Source organism: Siphateles boraxobius, unplaced genomic scaffold (assembly GCF_051911475.1).
Source record: "Siphateles boraxobius isolate OS27281-9 unplaced genomic scaffold, OSU_SipBor_1 8, whole genome shotgun sequence".
NCBI classification, from domain to species: Eukaryota; Metazoa; Chordata; class Actinopteri; order Cypriniformes; family Leuciscidae; genus Siphateles; species Siphateles boraxobius.
Window position 1 is genome coordinate 39,997,923 of NW_027509208.1, and position 13,569 is coordinate 40,011,491.

Here is a 13,569-nt window from a genome sequence, read left to right on the forward strand (position 1 = left end):
AAACAGTGCATCTTGTTGAACAATGTGACTTCTAACATCTTTTCTCAACATGTGATTTTCATATGAGTTTTTCTGCAGCCCAACAGCAGGATTTTATTTGACTTTGTCTTAAAAGGAGCCTTGAAATTCAAATGATCTTTTATACCCATTTAAAAGATGCAATTCCATTCAGAAAGCCAATCCAGCATCCCATGTTGCTCCGAAATCCAAAGCCGAGACAGGCCATACACATGCAGTAAATTTTCCGCAGTGTTTTTGAAGTTTAACCTCTTGTCAATCACCGGGAAAGTGCAGGTGCTGAAAGAGCTTTCTGTTGCCCCCTTCATCTGTTCTTTACGTACATCTCCAGGTTCATGAGCCGGACAGCAAGACCAGCTTGAATGCATTACGTGCCTTGACAGATGGCAAACAGGAAGAACAATCCTCCTCTGAGGATACCCATGTTCTGGAGTACAAAGACATCTTTTGGCCCATTTGTATCTAGCTGATTAAGTCTTTATTTTAAATTAATATCCATGTGTAACAGTATAATATCCTGCTATGTAATCAGTATCACTTCAATTGGCCAGGTGCTACTCTAACGAGAATGTAGTACAAAATAAATCCCTTTGAAAACTATCTAAAGTGCAAGGCAGGTAACGTGTTCCACATGCGTGCGCTTTTGCATTTACATTATGATAACTCGCGTCTCTTGATTCTGATTCATTATGATAACTCTTGAAGCTCTCTTTATACATGCATAATTTTTCAATCTACTGTTGGATAGTGAAACAAAACAGCTGATTTTAGTTTCACGGTTTTTACCCAGCAATGTCACAGACAGACACTTTCTGAGCAACAGATTTAACAGACTCAAGACCATCAATTTGCACACAGCTTAAATTATTATGGAGGAAAATAATTATTTTTAAATGTTTATGTTACGATAATTGAAATGTCATACTGTAGAACCACAATGGGTTGCAAATCCCTTCACATGCTGTATTTAAAATATAACAATTCTATAGTTCAGAATAGAAATTCTATTCTGAACTATAGAATTGTTATATTTTAAAGTCAGCATGTGAAGGGATTTCACATAATACAAACAATAAAAAATACAAAAAAATATAAAAAATAACATAATTTAAGTAAGAAATATTACAACTATAATATAAAAATCTATTATAACATGGGTGTAATTTACGGGGGGGGGGGGGGGGGGGTACTTTCTAGATACTTATACTTTCTAGATACTTTCTAGATAACAAGATACTGAAAGTATCTAGTTGCACAGATATACCTAATGCAAATGAAACATATCCAGTTTGACATTAAATTGTCTTAAGAGGTGCTGGAATGTGTTGCTATTGTTTTTTTAAATCATGCTGAGTGTTCGTTGCCGCTGTTATCAGTGGTGCGGATACAAGGATCTCTTTTGGCATGTGCACACAATAGTATCCACACAGACGAGCGCGTCAACCTTATTGCTTAATGCCATTGGGGACTCTCTATTCTTTCCGGCAAAATCACAAAAATGCACACAAACGTGTCCCTGCTCTAGATATACAATCATTAATAAACATCTTAAATTTCAAAGAGGAATAAAAAAAAATATATATATACAAGGACTGATTAGAAACTGAAACCTCTGACACGCTTAGCAAAAGTTCTACCATCTGACCATTAGGGAAGACGGACATTGTATGCGGATCTACGTATTTATGAACTAACGTGATTGTTTATGCACAATGTATTGTAAGTAGTAGACGTAAGATTGAAACTATCACATGAGTTCTATGTCGATACAATAAACTCAATTTACTATTGTAATTGCTTTCTGGACATTTTAAAGTTATTTATTTCTACAATTTTTATTGTACATATCTGATATAGCATTGTATTAACACCCCCCCCCCCCCCAAGCCCCCCCGCCCCCACCCACTTTTTAAAACAAAGTTACGGCACTGGTCACGTAGCATTTCACATTTTTTCATACAGAAAGTTTAAAGGTCTTCAGTGATTTGCTGGAAATGATCTTTTTTTGCAGTAATTGAACCTGTTGAAGAATTGCTGGACACAAACAAGTAGATGATTAGCTAAAACAGTGGGAATTACCCCAAAATGTACATAGCATCTGGGACTGTATCTCTGCTCTACAAATGGACACACTAGTTCATAAACTGGACCAGAGCCCGGCCAATACACACCTGCATCAGATTGGGGACAGAACGGAAATCTTTTGTGCTCTGCCTAATGCATATCCTCCTGAGGACACAAAGGAAGGAACAGAGATTCTGGGTAACTGCTCTACTCCTTTGTTCCGGAGTGGGACGGAGTTGCATAGTTCCTGCATTATGTAATTTTTTGCAATTGAGAACTTAATTTAGCCCAGCTCCCACCGACGAGTCTCAATGGATGGATGGAGGAACTGAAATCACCATTTCACATGTTCAATGACATTTTAAATGGCAGTCCATAATCAAGCCACAATTTTACGCTCCTCACAGATCATATTTTGAGAACAGGGACTTCTGTGTGCTAGACAAACCACTACATGGTCCACATTTCATGATTTAACCCTGAACTAAACTTGAACTTCACTATGATGCACCAGGCCAAATCTCTAGCCTACCAAATGCAAACCCTCATTACACACCCTTAATCTCACTTAAGGAAACAGTCACCCAAAAATTCTGAAATCATTTACTTCTTGTTCTTCCAAATCCATAATATCTCCACAAATGACAAAAAAGCACCACTTGTGTACTATATTCCAAGTCTTCAGAAGCTCATCTTTTTCAGTCATGTGACTTTTTTTTCCCTCATCCACCATATGTATGACCATCAGCTAGGCAAAGTAATGGTGGTGAATACAAAAACATATGATAAGAGATACCATTTTTGATCATTTTATTTGATCCATACCAGGTCTACATTACTGAAAAAGATGAATATAGCTAATGGCAGATATAATATAGCTTTAGAATTATATAGAGTATGATTAATTTGGACAGCCTTTATGGTGCTTTACTCATTTTAAGTCACAATATGTTTTCAGTGCATGGGCAAAAAATACTCTTGACATCTCAGATTACTTCTTTTATGCTCCATGATGACAGAATTTTCATTTTTGGATGGTTTTCAATCACTCAAATCTTACTCTTTCTGGCCTCTAATCTTTGGCCCTCAAATCTGACACTGCAGATTCTGTGACATAAGATTACCGGAATTCAGTGATTTAAGGTCTTGGGCAAGCTTTGCTTCTGGTAATTTCATTAGAGTATACTGTAGCCATGTTACTGTAGCTTAAGATTCGTTCCTCTGAAACCCCAGAAGACCTGTGAGCTGTGTATCTGGGCTCAAGAAAAGAAAGAGCATTATAATCACTTGACTCTGTTCAACCTATTTGTTTATCCGTTCTGACAGGAGCTGAGGATGTTAAAAATGCCCTATGGGTGATCTTTCTGAATACTCCACTTGCGTTCAGCTATAGTTTCAGCTATAGAAGCATGCAACATCCGACTGGGTTGGTGAAGCTTGCTCGCTCTCATTGGCTATTGCAGGTAACAAGTCAGAGGCAGCCCAATCAAGAGTCGTAAATATTAAACATGATTGATATTTTAGGATTTGGGACCGCACTGGCTCCGACGCAATCGGGAGCGGTCAAATTATTATAAAGCCTCGAATCAGGCTACACTCCCCAGATCTTTGGGCATTGCAAATCAGGTCCAAATCTGGCTTAAAATCTTCAAGTGTGTGGCCAGCCGTAGTAAAAAACAGCCCACCTCTCCTCAACAAGTTGAGGAATCATGTCTTTAGCCAGCAGCAAAAAACTAATCTGTTGACTGGAACACAGACAATGCAGAGATTAAACTCTAGTTTAACACTGGAGTTAAAAGTCATGACCTGGGATTTGTCCTTCGCAGATAATAACTGTGGACAGACTGCAGCTGCATCGCTGTAGGCAGCCATTAAGACACAGCTGGCTCATGCTTGGACACTAACTACTCTCAACCTTGATAAAGAACCCAGAGGTTTTGCCTAAGCAAACAGACATTATTTGCCAAATCAACGAAAGAAATTCTGGGAAACGTCTCATTGAGTTTTTGTCAAAATCAACTTTGATTTTCCATTAACTTAAGGTCTTTGGATGCTCAAGCAATCGCTTGAAAAAGCAAACTTTAAACCAATTTTCTGAAATACCAGAGATTCACACCTTCAAGCGATTTGTGAGTCTATAAATGCCTGGGAAACAACCAATGAAAATGCTAGAACGAGTGGGCACATGTGACCTAGATAAATCACCTTCTTTGGTTGTTCCATCAATCTGCATCTGAGGTCCAACCCCTGATGGAAATTCGGCTGCCACAGAGACACGGTATGTCGTAACTGGGTAGAGTTGCTGCAGAACGATGGTAGTCTCAGGGCCAACTGTTGCAGTTTCTAGCAACCCACTATCCCCTTGGACTGGAACATACGTGAGTCTATACCGCACTACTGGACCGGGAGCCTCCCTCCATGAGACACGGAAACTGCTTGTGGTCTCCTCGGACACCCTCAAGTTGTTCACGGATCCTTGTTCTGCACAAATCGGTACATAGAAGTCACAAAAAGGTCACTGTCGGGATTCTGAAATTAACAGTTTACCCTAAATATCACCAGGTACAATGGCCAGGATATTCTTTAAAAAACCTTTGTGTTGCACAAAAGACAATCATAAAAAACAACATTCCTTTAAAAGTAATTAGCTAAGCTAACATTTATATAACAGTCACTAACCTTCTAGTGTGGTCTCAAAGTCTGATAGAGGAAAGCTTTCTCCCTTCTGGTATTGGGCGTAAACCTTGACTTCATACTTTGTGACTGGAGTAAGGTGATGTAAGACGGCCGTAGTGGTTTCTCCCGGAACAGAGACGGAGATGTAGCCCACTTCTGTGTCAGCATCAGGCTTGTATTGCACCAGATATGACTGCACATCTACGGCATCTGTTACCCAAGAAGCTCGGAAACTTCTGGAGGTCACCTCTGAGAAGGTCAGAGACCTGGGTGCAATCAAATCTAGAAGGGAGAACAGAGTTTAAATATATGAAACTTTTCCCTTTGGTTTCCCATGAGAATTTATTTCACACCCCAATTTAATGCCCAAAAAAGTTACAGAACAACTACAGGCTCAGGCAGCACCTAATAGATTTTAAATTGGCCTGTTTCCAACACCAAACATTAGCATTTTATACGTTATTTTTTACGACATTAGCAGACTTGAAATACAGCACACAACTATTATGTTTTGGTGCTTCTTTGTTGTTTATTCTTGGAGCTTGACAGCTTTGCTTACTATTTTAGAAAGCATTTTACAGTTCAATATAACAGCTTGGTATGGCAATCTGAATGTGAAAGACAAAAACAAGCTTTCCAAAATTGTTAATATTGCAGGGAAGGTGATTGGCAAGTCACAAAGGCAGCTTGGGGATGTGTATGATAGGGCGGTACTCAGGAAGGCCAGACAGATATCAGCAGACACCCTACACCCACTCAACTCAGAGTTTGAGTTGCTCCCATCTGGCCGTAGATTCAGGGTCCCAAGGGCGAGCCGGAACATTTATAAGAGATCCTTTATTCCCCATGCCATACAGGAACTTAATTTAAACTGAAAGCGTCTTTGTGTTTTATATAACTTCTAATCGGCTGCGCTGCTTTCCATTTTCTGTTGTTGTATGTTGACGGTGGTAGTGTCATACTTTTAAACTGTGTGTATTTTGTCATTTTAACTGTTGTGTCACTGATGCATATATGTTTGGAGAAGTCGAAGACAAATTTCCACCAAGGTGGACAATAAAGTCTAATTATAATAATAATAATAATAATTTTTATTGTTTGGAATTGAGCATATTGGACATTCTGCTAAATAAGTTATTTTGTGATCCACAGAAATAAAGAGAGAAAGAAAGAAAGAAAGAAAGAAAGAAAGAAAGAAAGAAAGAAAGAAAGAAAAAAAGAAAGAAAGTGAGTGAATTGATGATGACAGAAGTTTCATTTTTGGGTCAACTAACCCTTTGAACTTTTGTACAGATTGGTACAAAACCAAAGTTCGAACCATATGGTTCTATGCACGTGCAGACAGAGAGCCCGACAGATTTTAAAAAATCAAACGATACTCACTTCTCTTCTTGATGTTCAGAAGCTCTTGCTCAATTCTGAGACAGATGGACTGGGTTAGCTCATTGGAAATCCTCTGGAAAGCATCAAAGTCATCTACGGTGTACACGTGGGTCTCCACTGGAGAATTAGCAATCGCCTCCAGCTCAGAGCGGACAGCATCTTTCACGCCCACTGCGAAAATCTCTACATCCGTGTTCCTAAGCTTAGCCGCCGGGTCTTTGAAAGCATCCGAGGACTTTCCATCGGTGATCAGAATCGTAACACGAGGTACATTCGCACGAGCGCCTCTGGTTTGAATAAAAATCCTCTCTCTCACATAGGTCATAGCTTTGCCGGTGTTCGTGGAGCCACCGCGGTAGGGGAACGTTCTCACGGCTTTGACCACAGCACTCAGATCGTGGTGGGTGTTCAAGTAGAACTCAGTGTGTGGGTCTCTGCTATACTGGACCAAGCTGATTTGAACTTTTTCCGCCCCAATGTCAAATGTGTTGACCAGGACTTCCAAGAAAGCTCGAACTTTAGCGAAGTTTGCAAGACCAATACTGTAGGAACCGTCGACCAGTAGAACGACGTCGGCTTGTACATCCACACCAAGAGAACATTCTAGAAGTAAAAAAGGGCTTGCGGGTCATACAACTATTTAATCAATGGATTACTGTGGATAGTTAAAGAGTGTGGAACTTTCCTCACCTAATGATACTTTTAAAGGCTGGGTTTTCTCCATCGCCATAACTGCCTCGCTAGGTGTCAGACCTTTGATTGCAAACAGGCTGATTTCGTACTCTGTATCAGGGGACAAATCTCTCACATTCACAGAGGTCTGAGTTGGCCCAACGTACAGCTCTTGGCGTTTGCTGCCAGCCAACATGGGAACCATCTGCACCTTGTATCCAGTCACTTCCCCTATAGATGCATCCCACGTCACCCGCATTGACTTGGATGCAATCTCTGTGACTTGCAAGTTTGAAGCTGGTTCAACAACTGCAAATAAACAAAAAGAGGAAAAATGGGGTCATGTTTAATGCTTGGGGTTGTGTTTAATAAACCTTCTAAAGCAGATTTACAATTGTTATTGTTTATTTACCTTCCTCGCCGCTAGCCAGCGAGTTGAGCTGGTCATCCACACTGGTGCACACCTGCGTGATTAGCGATTTCTCCACAGCTTTGATCATATCGAAGTTTGGCACAGTGTACACGTGTGTTCTGTAGGGCGTTGAAGACATTTGTTTCAATTCTTCCTCATCAGCTTCTTTGATCCCTGAATAAAAATAATTAATTATAGCATTAGTTCTCAAAATTCCTTTCAAGGATTTCTTTTGTGTGGATGGATTTCTTAAAAGCTGCCAAGTTCTGTGAAGAAGAAATCCAGACGGAGAAAGAATGAATGACCACATACCCAAAGTGAAGATTTCAACTCCAGCATTCTTCAACCTCTTGGCGTAACCCTCCACAGGGTCCTGAGATTTCCCATCTGTGATAACTACGGCTACTCTGGGGAATCCCTTACGAGCACCGGCGCTCTCTGTGAACATGTTTTTCAGCAGGTGGTCCAGGGCTTCGCCTGCACACGCACACAAAAAAACAATCACAGACTTGAAATTCACATTGTAGCTTTGTTGTTCAGCAGTAATATTATCTGTAGGTTTCAGAATGAATTCATAAGTATAAATTTGGTACCTGTCATGGTGTTGCCACCCTTGTACGGCAGATTGTTAATGGCTCTGAGCAGCTCTGCCTTTTTGAAGTACTGGTTAAGGTTAAACTCGGTTCTGGTGTCCGTGCTGTACTGAACCACACCCACTCTAGTCTTGTCCTCTCCAAGGTCAAACGCTCCTGCCATGGCTGCTATGAAACTGCGGATGAATTTAAAATTGTCCCGCCCGACACTCCAAGAACCGTCCACCAAGAAGACCAGGTCAGCAATGGCACTTACTGAGCATTCTGGGAAAAAGGGTGAGAGGTCAATGAGTCAGAAGCTTTTTTTGACTTCGGATAAGGGGATGAATTTTTGAAAAGGATGCAAAGCTTCTAAATTATAAACCATTCAAGAGTTTTGGCAAACACATTTGGAACATAACTCAAAATTCAGACCTATTTTTCCATTTAAGAAAAAGACCAAATCTTTTAGTATTATAAAACCATGTGATTTCATTTGCATGCTAAGTTTATAAATCGCACTTTTTTTTTTTTTGCTGCCACAAAAAAAATATGTGGCACATATTATATGTACTACAGAAAATATGCCGCACATAAAAAATGGCATGCTGCTACAAAATAAACCCTTTTACAAATGTATAAATTTAGAGATGAATGTTTATGAGTCCTTAGAGGTTCAAATAATATTTAATTAATAGAATACATATGTTGATGATTGAGTTTAAGTATGTTTAACACAAATGAACGCATTTATAGTAAAGACTGACCAAATTCTTACTTGACAGTTTAATTCTCCATTGTGACATATTTCACATATTTTTCTCTTTTGTTTACATACTTTTTGAGCTTTGACGATTATTACATTTTAATTATCTTTCTCCATCATTTAACGATAAATGAGAGTAATGAACATTGGTCACCTGCAACAGCAACTTTGCAAAGATTATGACAATCCCAGAGGTTTCTGTAGATTTGGATGTCTCAAATGTTGTAAATATGCAAAACGGTTTATGTGTTAGTTTATACTGTATGCTTCAGCGTCTATAAAAATCTAGAAAATGTACATATACAAATGGGATCCCCTTTATAACAGCACCACATTTATCTATTATGCAATACATACCGGTTACAACTCATTCCCCACTGACACATGGGTTGAGTATGTCTCTATACGAAATGCTATTAGGCGAGTCATTACTAGTCATTCCATCTCAGTTGAACTCCATTAATCTTAATCCTCTATACAGTTTGGAAAGATTCCTCATCTTTCAGTCATATTTGCCCTCTATCAAGATTTGTGGAATTTGCTGCCCTTGAAATGATTGTGTTGGCTAGATCTTTGGTAAGATGTTGGCAGATGGGTAAAGAACAGGATTTTGTTGACATATCGTAGCTTGCCTTCCTTTATTACCGTAATTAGATTAACTTTTTTCCACTTGCGCCAGCAGAAGTGAAGCACTGGATCATTGAAACTGGGTTTTGTTAGCAAGTCGTCTGCAGAAGGCAGCTAACTAACCATTATGGTATTCGGGTGGGGTGTGAGGGGGGTGTTTGGATTTTCCACTTCTGCTTAATGTAGGAAAGGAAAAGTAAAGCTGTTCACCTTCATCTGGAGGATGAGGCCACAGGGCTCTTGTAAAGAGAGAAGCTGTAATGCTTTCCACTTTCTGCACTGCGAGAGGTTCGGGTTTTTATTTCAAACAAGGCGAAAGGGGCCACTTACGAACTCTCACCCAAAAGCCATGCTGGAAACGTTGGCTCGAATTTATCATGTCTGGAAAAGTTAATGCTGACTAACAAGCTAAATTGTTATCAGGAATCATAAATTCGAAAAGATTTGGGTACTGACTAGTATGGAAACTCCCAATAAAATGTAGAGACCACAGAACCAATGGAAAGAGCCTGGAGGTGTGTACTTACTGACTGAATCTGAGACTTGAGGTTTCCTGGTACCTCCTCCAAAACTAGTTGATTGGACTAAAACAGAAAAAAATACAGCAATAAATATTAAGGCCAAAGTATTCCTTCCATTAAAAGGGTTCCCATACCCTTTGGCCAATAAATTGCCATGCTTTCTCCACACTGTTTTATAATTGCAATTACAAAAAGACATTTCTAGTCAATTAAATATCTTATAGTTGAACATAACAACAATTTGAATGTGTACAGAGTGTAACAGAATTTTTGTATTTCAAATTCACAACTTAAAAATTCCCTGAGACTTCCAGGCTTACATTACCATGGGATCCCTATATGATCCCTATATTTGAAGAATAAGATGCCCTGCCACTTACTTGTAATCTGACCGGAGATTGGTATACTCTCCTCAGATCCAAAATATGAAGTAATTGTAACAACATAATCCACATCGGGGGTCAAATCTCTGATGGAGGTTTTGGTTGAAGTTGGGGGAAGTGTGAATTCCTTAACAGGCTCTTCTACAGGCAGAAGGGAACATTTGCATTTTCAATGTTTAAATGTCATATCATGATATACATTCTACATGCAGATAATACCTAGCCACCCTTCATTTATAAGTAGATACACCTAGTCTAGACACACAAGAGCTAGATTAGGGAAACATTAATGACTTCCCAAGACAAGCGATGAGTAACAGTCCATGTTTAAATCATTTTTTGAAGGGCACGCCAGAACGCATTTCCCGAGAGTTGCCTGTGGCAATGAGTTTAAAGGTTACTTGTCTTATTCCAGATGCTTTCTTATCTCAAGCAACATAAGGTACATTACTACCGTTCCCCACGAGTAACCTTAGGTTAAGTGCTCCTCTCATGGGCTCAGTGGCAGTAGATCAAGAAACAACCCTTAATGTTAGCCGATATGAGTTTTCTTTAATGTTATACATTTTCTGGTATGGAGTGCCAACTTATTCAGAATCCAGTCAATTGACAATTGATAAAAATTAGTTCTGTCACTTCTTTTTCCGAAACACGTTACTGGCATAAAACCTAGCAAATGTTTCATGTTGCTTGCCGTTATAATTCCAACACGTATAGACCTTTCACTGTTTCACCAACCTGTATCCGATGTCACTTGTACTCTGAAGCCCTCGGTCCTTGACAGCGGTTGCTTCCATAACATTTGCACTGTGTTTTCATTTAAAATCTTAAACCTCAAGTCTGATGGAGGCATTACTGTGGAAAGAGGAGGTGAATCAAGTTATTTCCAAGAAACCATTCCAAAAGCTGTATTTATGAGAAGAGCATACAGGTTTATGGACGAAATCCCAACAGTGAAGTTCATTGTTGGGGAAGGACTCAAGGCAACATGAAACAAACGTGGACGGCGGCCATTTTGGGTAAAAATGACATCTGTTTGAGCTGTCTGACCGTAGGGCCATTGACTACTCAAGCATAGACACGTAAAGCGCGTTCCACAAAGACCTCGACAGAACATTACATCGGGCCATAACTTGTGACGTGCATGCAGTCAATGCAGTCAACCCAACACAGCCAGAAGAGCTGTGTTGAACTGTTTCAATAGTTGACGTCACAGATAGACAAGAAGTGTTGATTGTACAATGGACTTGAAAGTTGACAATAATGGGTAACATTTTATGTGCAACTACATTAATGTGATCACTTTCCATTGCAAACCGCTTAAAAGGGTGCACAACGACAACCTTTAATAAGAAAATACAGGATAGTGACAAACAAGTGAATATATAAACGAAAAGAGGTTACTTAACATTACATCAATCTAGATGAACTAGAAGACTCATGCACTTGTACATGAAAAGTTGTCTGCAACAACTTGTCGGACTAAAAGGACTTCATGTACAAGACGCACATGTAGAGAACTTTGAAATATTTTAAAGGGATATTCTTATGGTATTTTGTATTGTATTGTGTTTGAAAAGTCAGTGTCTGTGTGGAACATAGAGTTGGTGTGTGAATGTCAGAATATCACAATAAAATATTTTGTGAAGCTGCGGCTCTGGTCAAATTTTGACCAGGGCTTAAGCTTGACCGGGAACAGGTTCGCCAAAATCAAGATTTACCAACCTGGCTGACCAGATGACACAATCGGTTCCATTTCTGACTCCAAAAGGGTCCAACACAACCGCTAACTCACACCGATTCAAGATTTTCTCTTTCTTTTTTGGGTCCATCCAACCCAAACCACTTTTGGCGCAACCAAACTTCGAAGATCATTTAACAACATTTATTTTGCTATGTTGAGCATCTAACCATTTCATATAAGAAAGTGATAACGTTGGTTCAGGTATTTGTTTGTATTTTGGAACATGTTTAAACTAAGACTTTTCTTATTTTACATACTACAGCATTGAGAAGTTACACACTTCTTGCCCTCTCTTTGCTAAGAAAAAAATAATAAAGCTCATATTTTGTCTTTTTGTTCTCTAAGAGTGCGGAAAGTGGGGAAGGGAAACTTGGCCTCCACATGTTTTTTTTTGTACAATAAAAGCTGTAAAATGTTCCACTATACTTTCCACTGAACTCTGGCAATGTGCGCTTTAACACCCTGTCGTTTATCCAATGATTTGATATGGTTAAGTCACAGTTTTAATACCTCTAAGACTGTTCATACCTACAAAGAGCTTGGTTAATGAAAGATATACTGTAAATACTAAAATAAATGAAAAAGTGTTTCACTAGAGAAATAAAAGTTGAATGTCTGGCTGAGGTATCTGGTATCCAGCAAATGATCATGGTTCTTAAGTTGCATATGGAAAATATTTAAAACCAAGTCATATTCAATACTAAACATTCGCTGGATTGGCCTTACATGTTTTATCCTATAATTTGAAATTGAAATATATTACAGTTGATACTCTTGAAGAAGTTGCTGAAAAACACAGTTAGATCTAATGAAATACCCTGCCCTGTCATGCATTTCTATTTCAACTTCAGCATTAAAACCACAAATTGTTTAAAACAAATCATATGGGAGGGTTAAACTCCTCGACCTAGTGTCTAAAAAGAGACATAACACTTAGAAATGCACATCTGCATTAACGGAAATTATTTTTCCTCTCTATTTTTGTTCTTTTTTTTTTTTGGAGATTAAATGTTTATTGAAAAATATTGAACACACTTAAACAGAGACAAAAGTTATTGTACAGTTATTATTTATATATATATATTTTTAGAAACAATAGACTATGATCTAAACTGTTGGAATAAAGTATTTTTCATTTAACAGGGTGAATGGGGATAGATTTGTTGGCTTTTTTACCTTGAGCTCTCGCTGATGTCAGTACTGCGAGTGTTAAGAGAGCGGCCGCTGCCAAACGCCTGACCGACATCTTCACCCCGGTATCAGAAGAACATCAATCAATCTGAAAAATCAACCATATTACACACACATACGCTGCTCATAAATCAATCCAGAAATAAAAAATAAGAGAGTATGCACTGGACTCCAGCACAACTCACTGCAAGAGATCTCATTCAAATCTGATTTTAATTATTTCTCCATTCAAAATTCCAGCTGTTTCTCTGGTCAGCAGAGGGAAAAAAAATATTTCTGTGGTTAATACTCCAAAACTTTTTGAAAATATTTATAAAACAAAGTCACTTATTAAAATAACTCACTGTGGGCCTTAACTGTAAAACGATTATAAACTGCATATGTTGTATGTCACTGTAAACCCCACTGATTCATCTGTTTAACGTCGGAAACTGTGAGTTCATAGACTATATGCAATTGTCTGGAAATTTGCCTGATTTTGGATAATGCACATCAGGGGTGGAAAAACTTTTCTGCAGGGTTCCTGCGCCCCCTGTTGTG

General features: G+C 38.8%; 1 protein-coding gene across 11 annotated transcripts in view; it reads right to left on the reverse strand.

Moving 5' to 3' along the window:
• Positions 1–13,569, reverse strand: part of col12a1b (collagen, type XII, alpha 1b) — a 79,120-nt gene that overhangs the window by 64,388 nt on the left and 1,163 nt on the right. For 8 of the 11 annotated variants that reach the window (XM_077219730.1, XM_077219733.1, XM_077219729.1 and 5 more), the window contains exons 2-12: positions 13,015–13,117; positions 10,833–10,949; positions 10,092–10,235; positions 9,718–9,774; positions 7,819–8,082; positions 7,538–7,702; positions 7,226–7,399; positions 6,832–7,122; positions 6,142–6,744; positions 4,762–5,040; positions 4,288–4,563 (exon numbers count right to left, since the gene is read on the reverse strand). The exons of 1 other annotated variant lie outside the window; for it this stretch is intronic. In XM_077219730.1, the coding sequence (XP_077075845.1) occupies positions 4,288–4,563; positions 4,762–5,040; positions 6,142–6,744; positions 6,832–7,122; positions 7,226–7,399; positions 7,538–7,702; positions 7,819–8,082; positions 9,718–9,774; positions 10,092–10,235; positions 10,833–10,949; positions 13,015–13,084 (2,440 nt within the window). In that variant the 5' untranslated portion in view covers positions 13,085–13,117. The remainder of the gene's footprint in view (positions 1–4,287; positions 4,564–4,761; positions 5,041–6,141; positions 6,745–6,831; positions 7,123–7,225; positions 7,400–7,537; positions 7,703–7,818; positions 8,083–9,717; positions 9,775–10,091; positions 10,236–10,832; positions 10,950–13,014; positions 13,118–13,569) is intronic. 2 more of the 11 variants (XM_077219736.1, XM_077219735.1) reach the window with 1 other exon arrangement.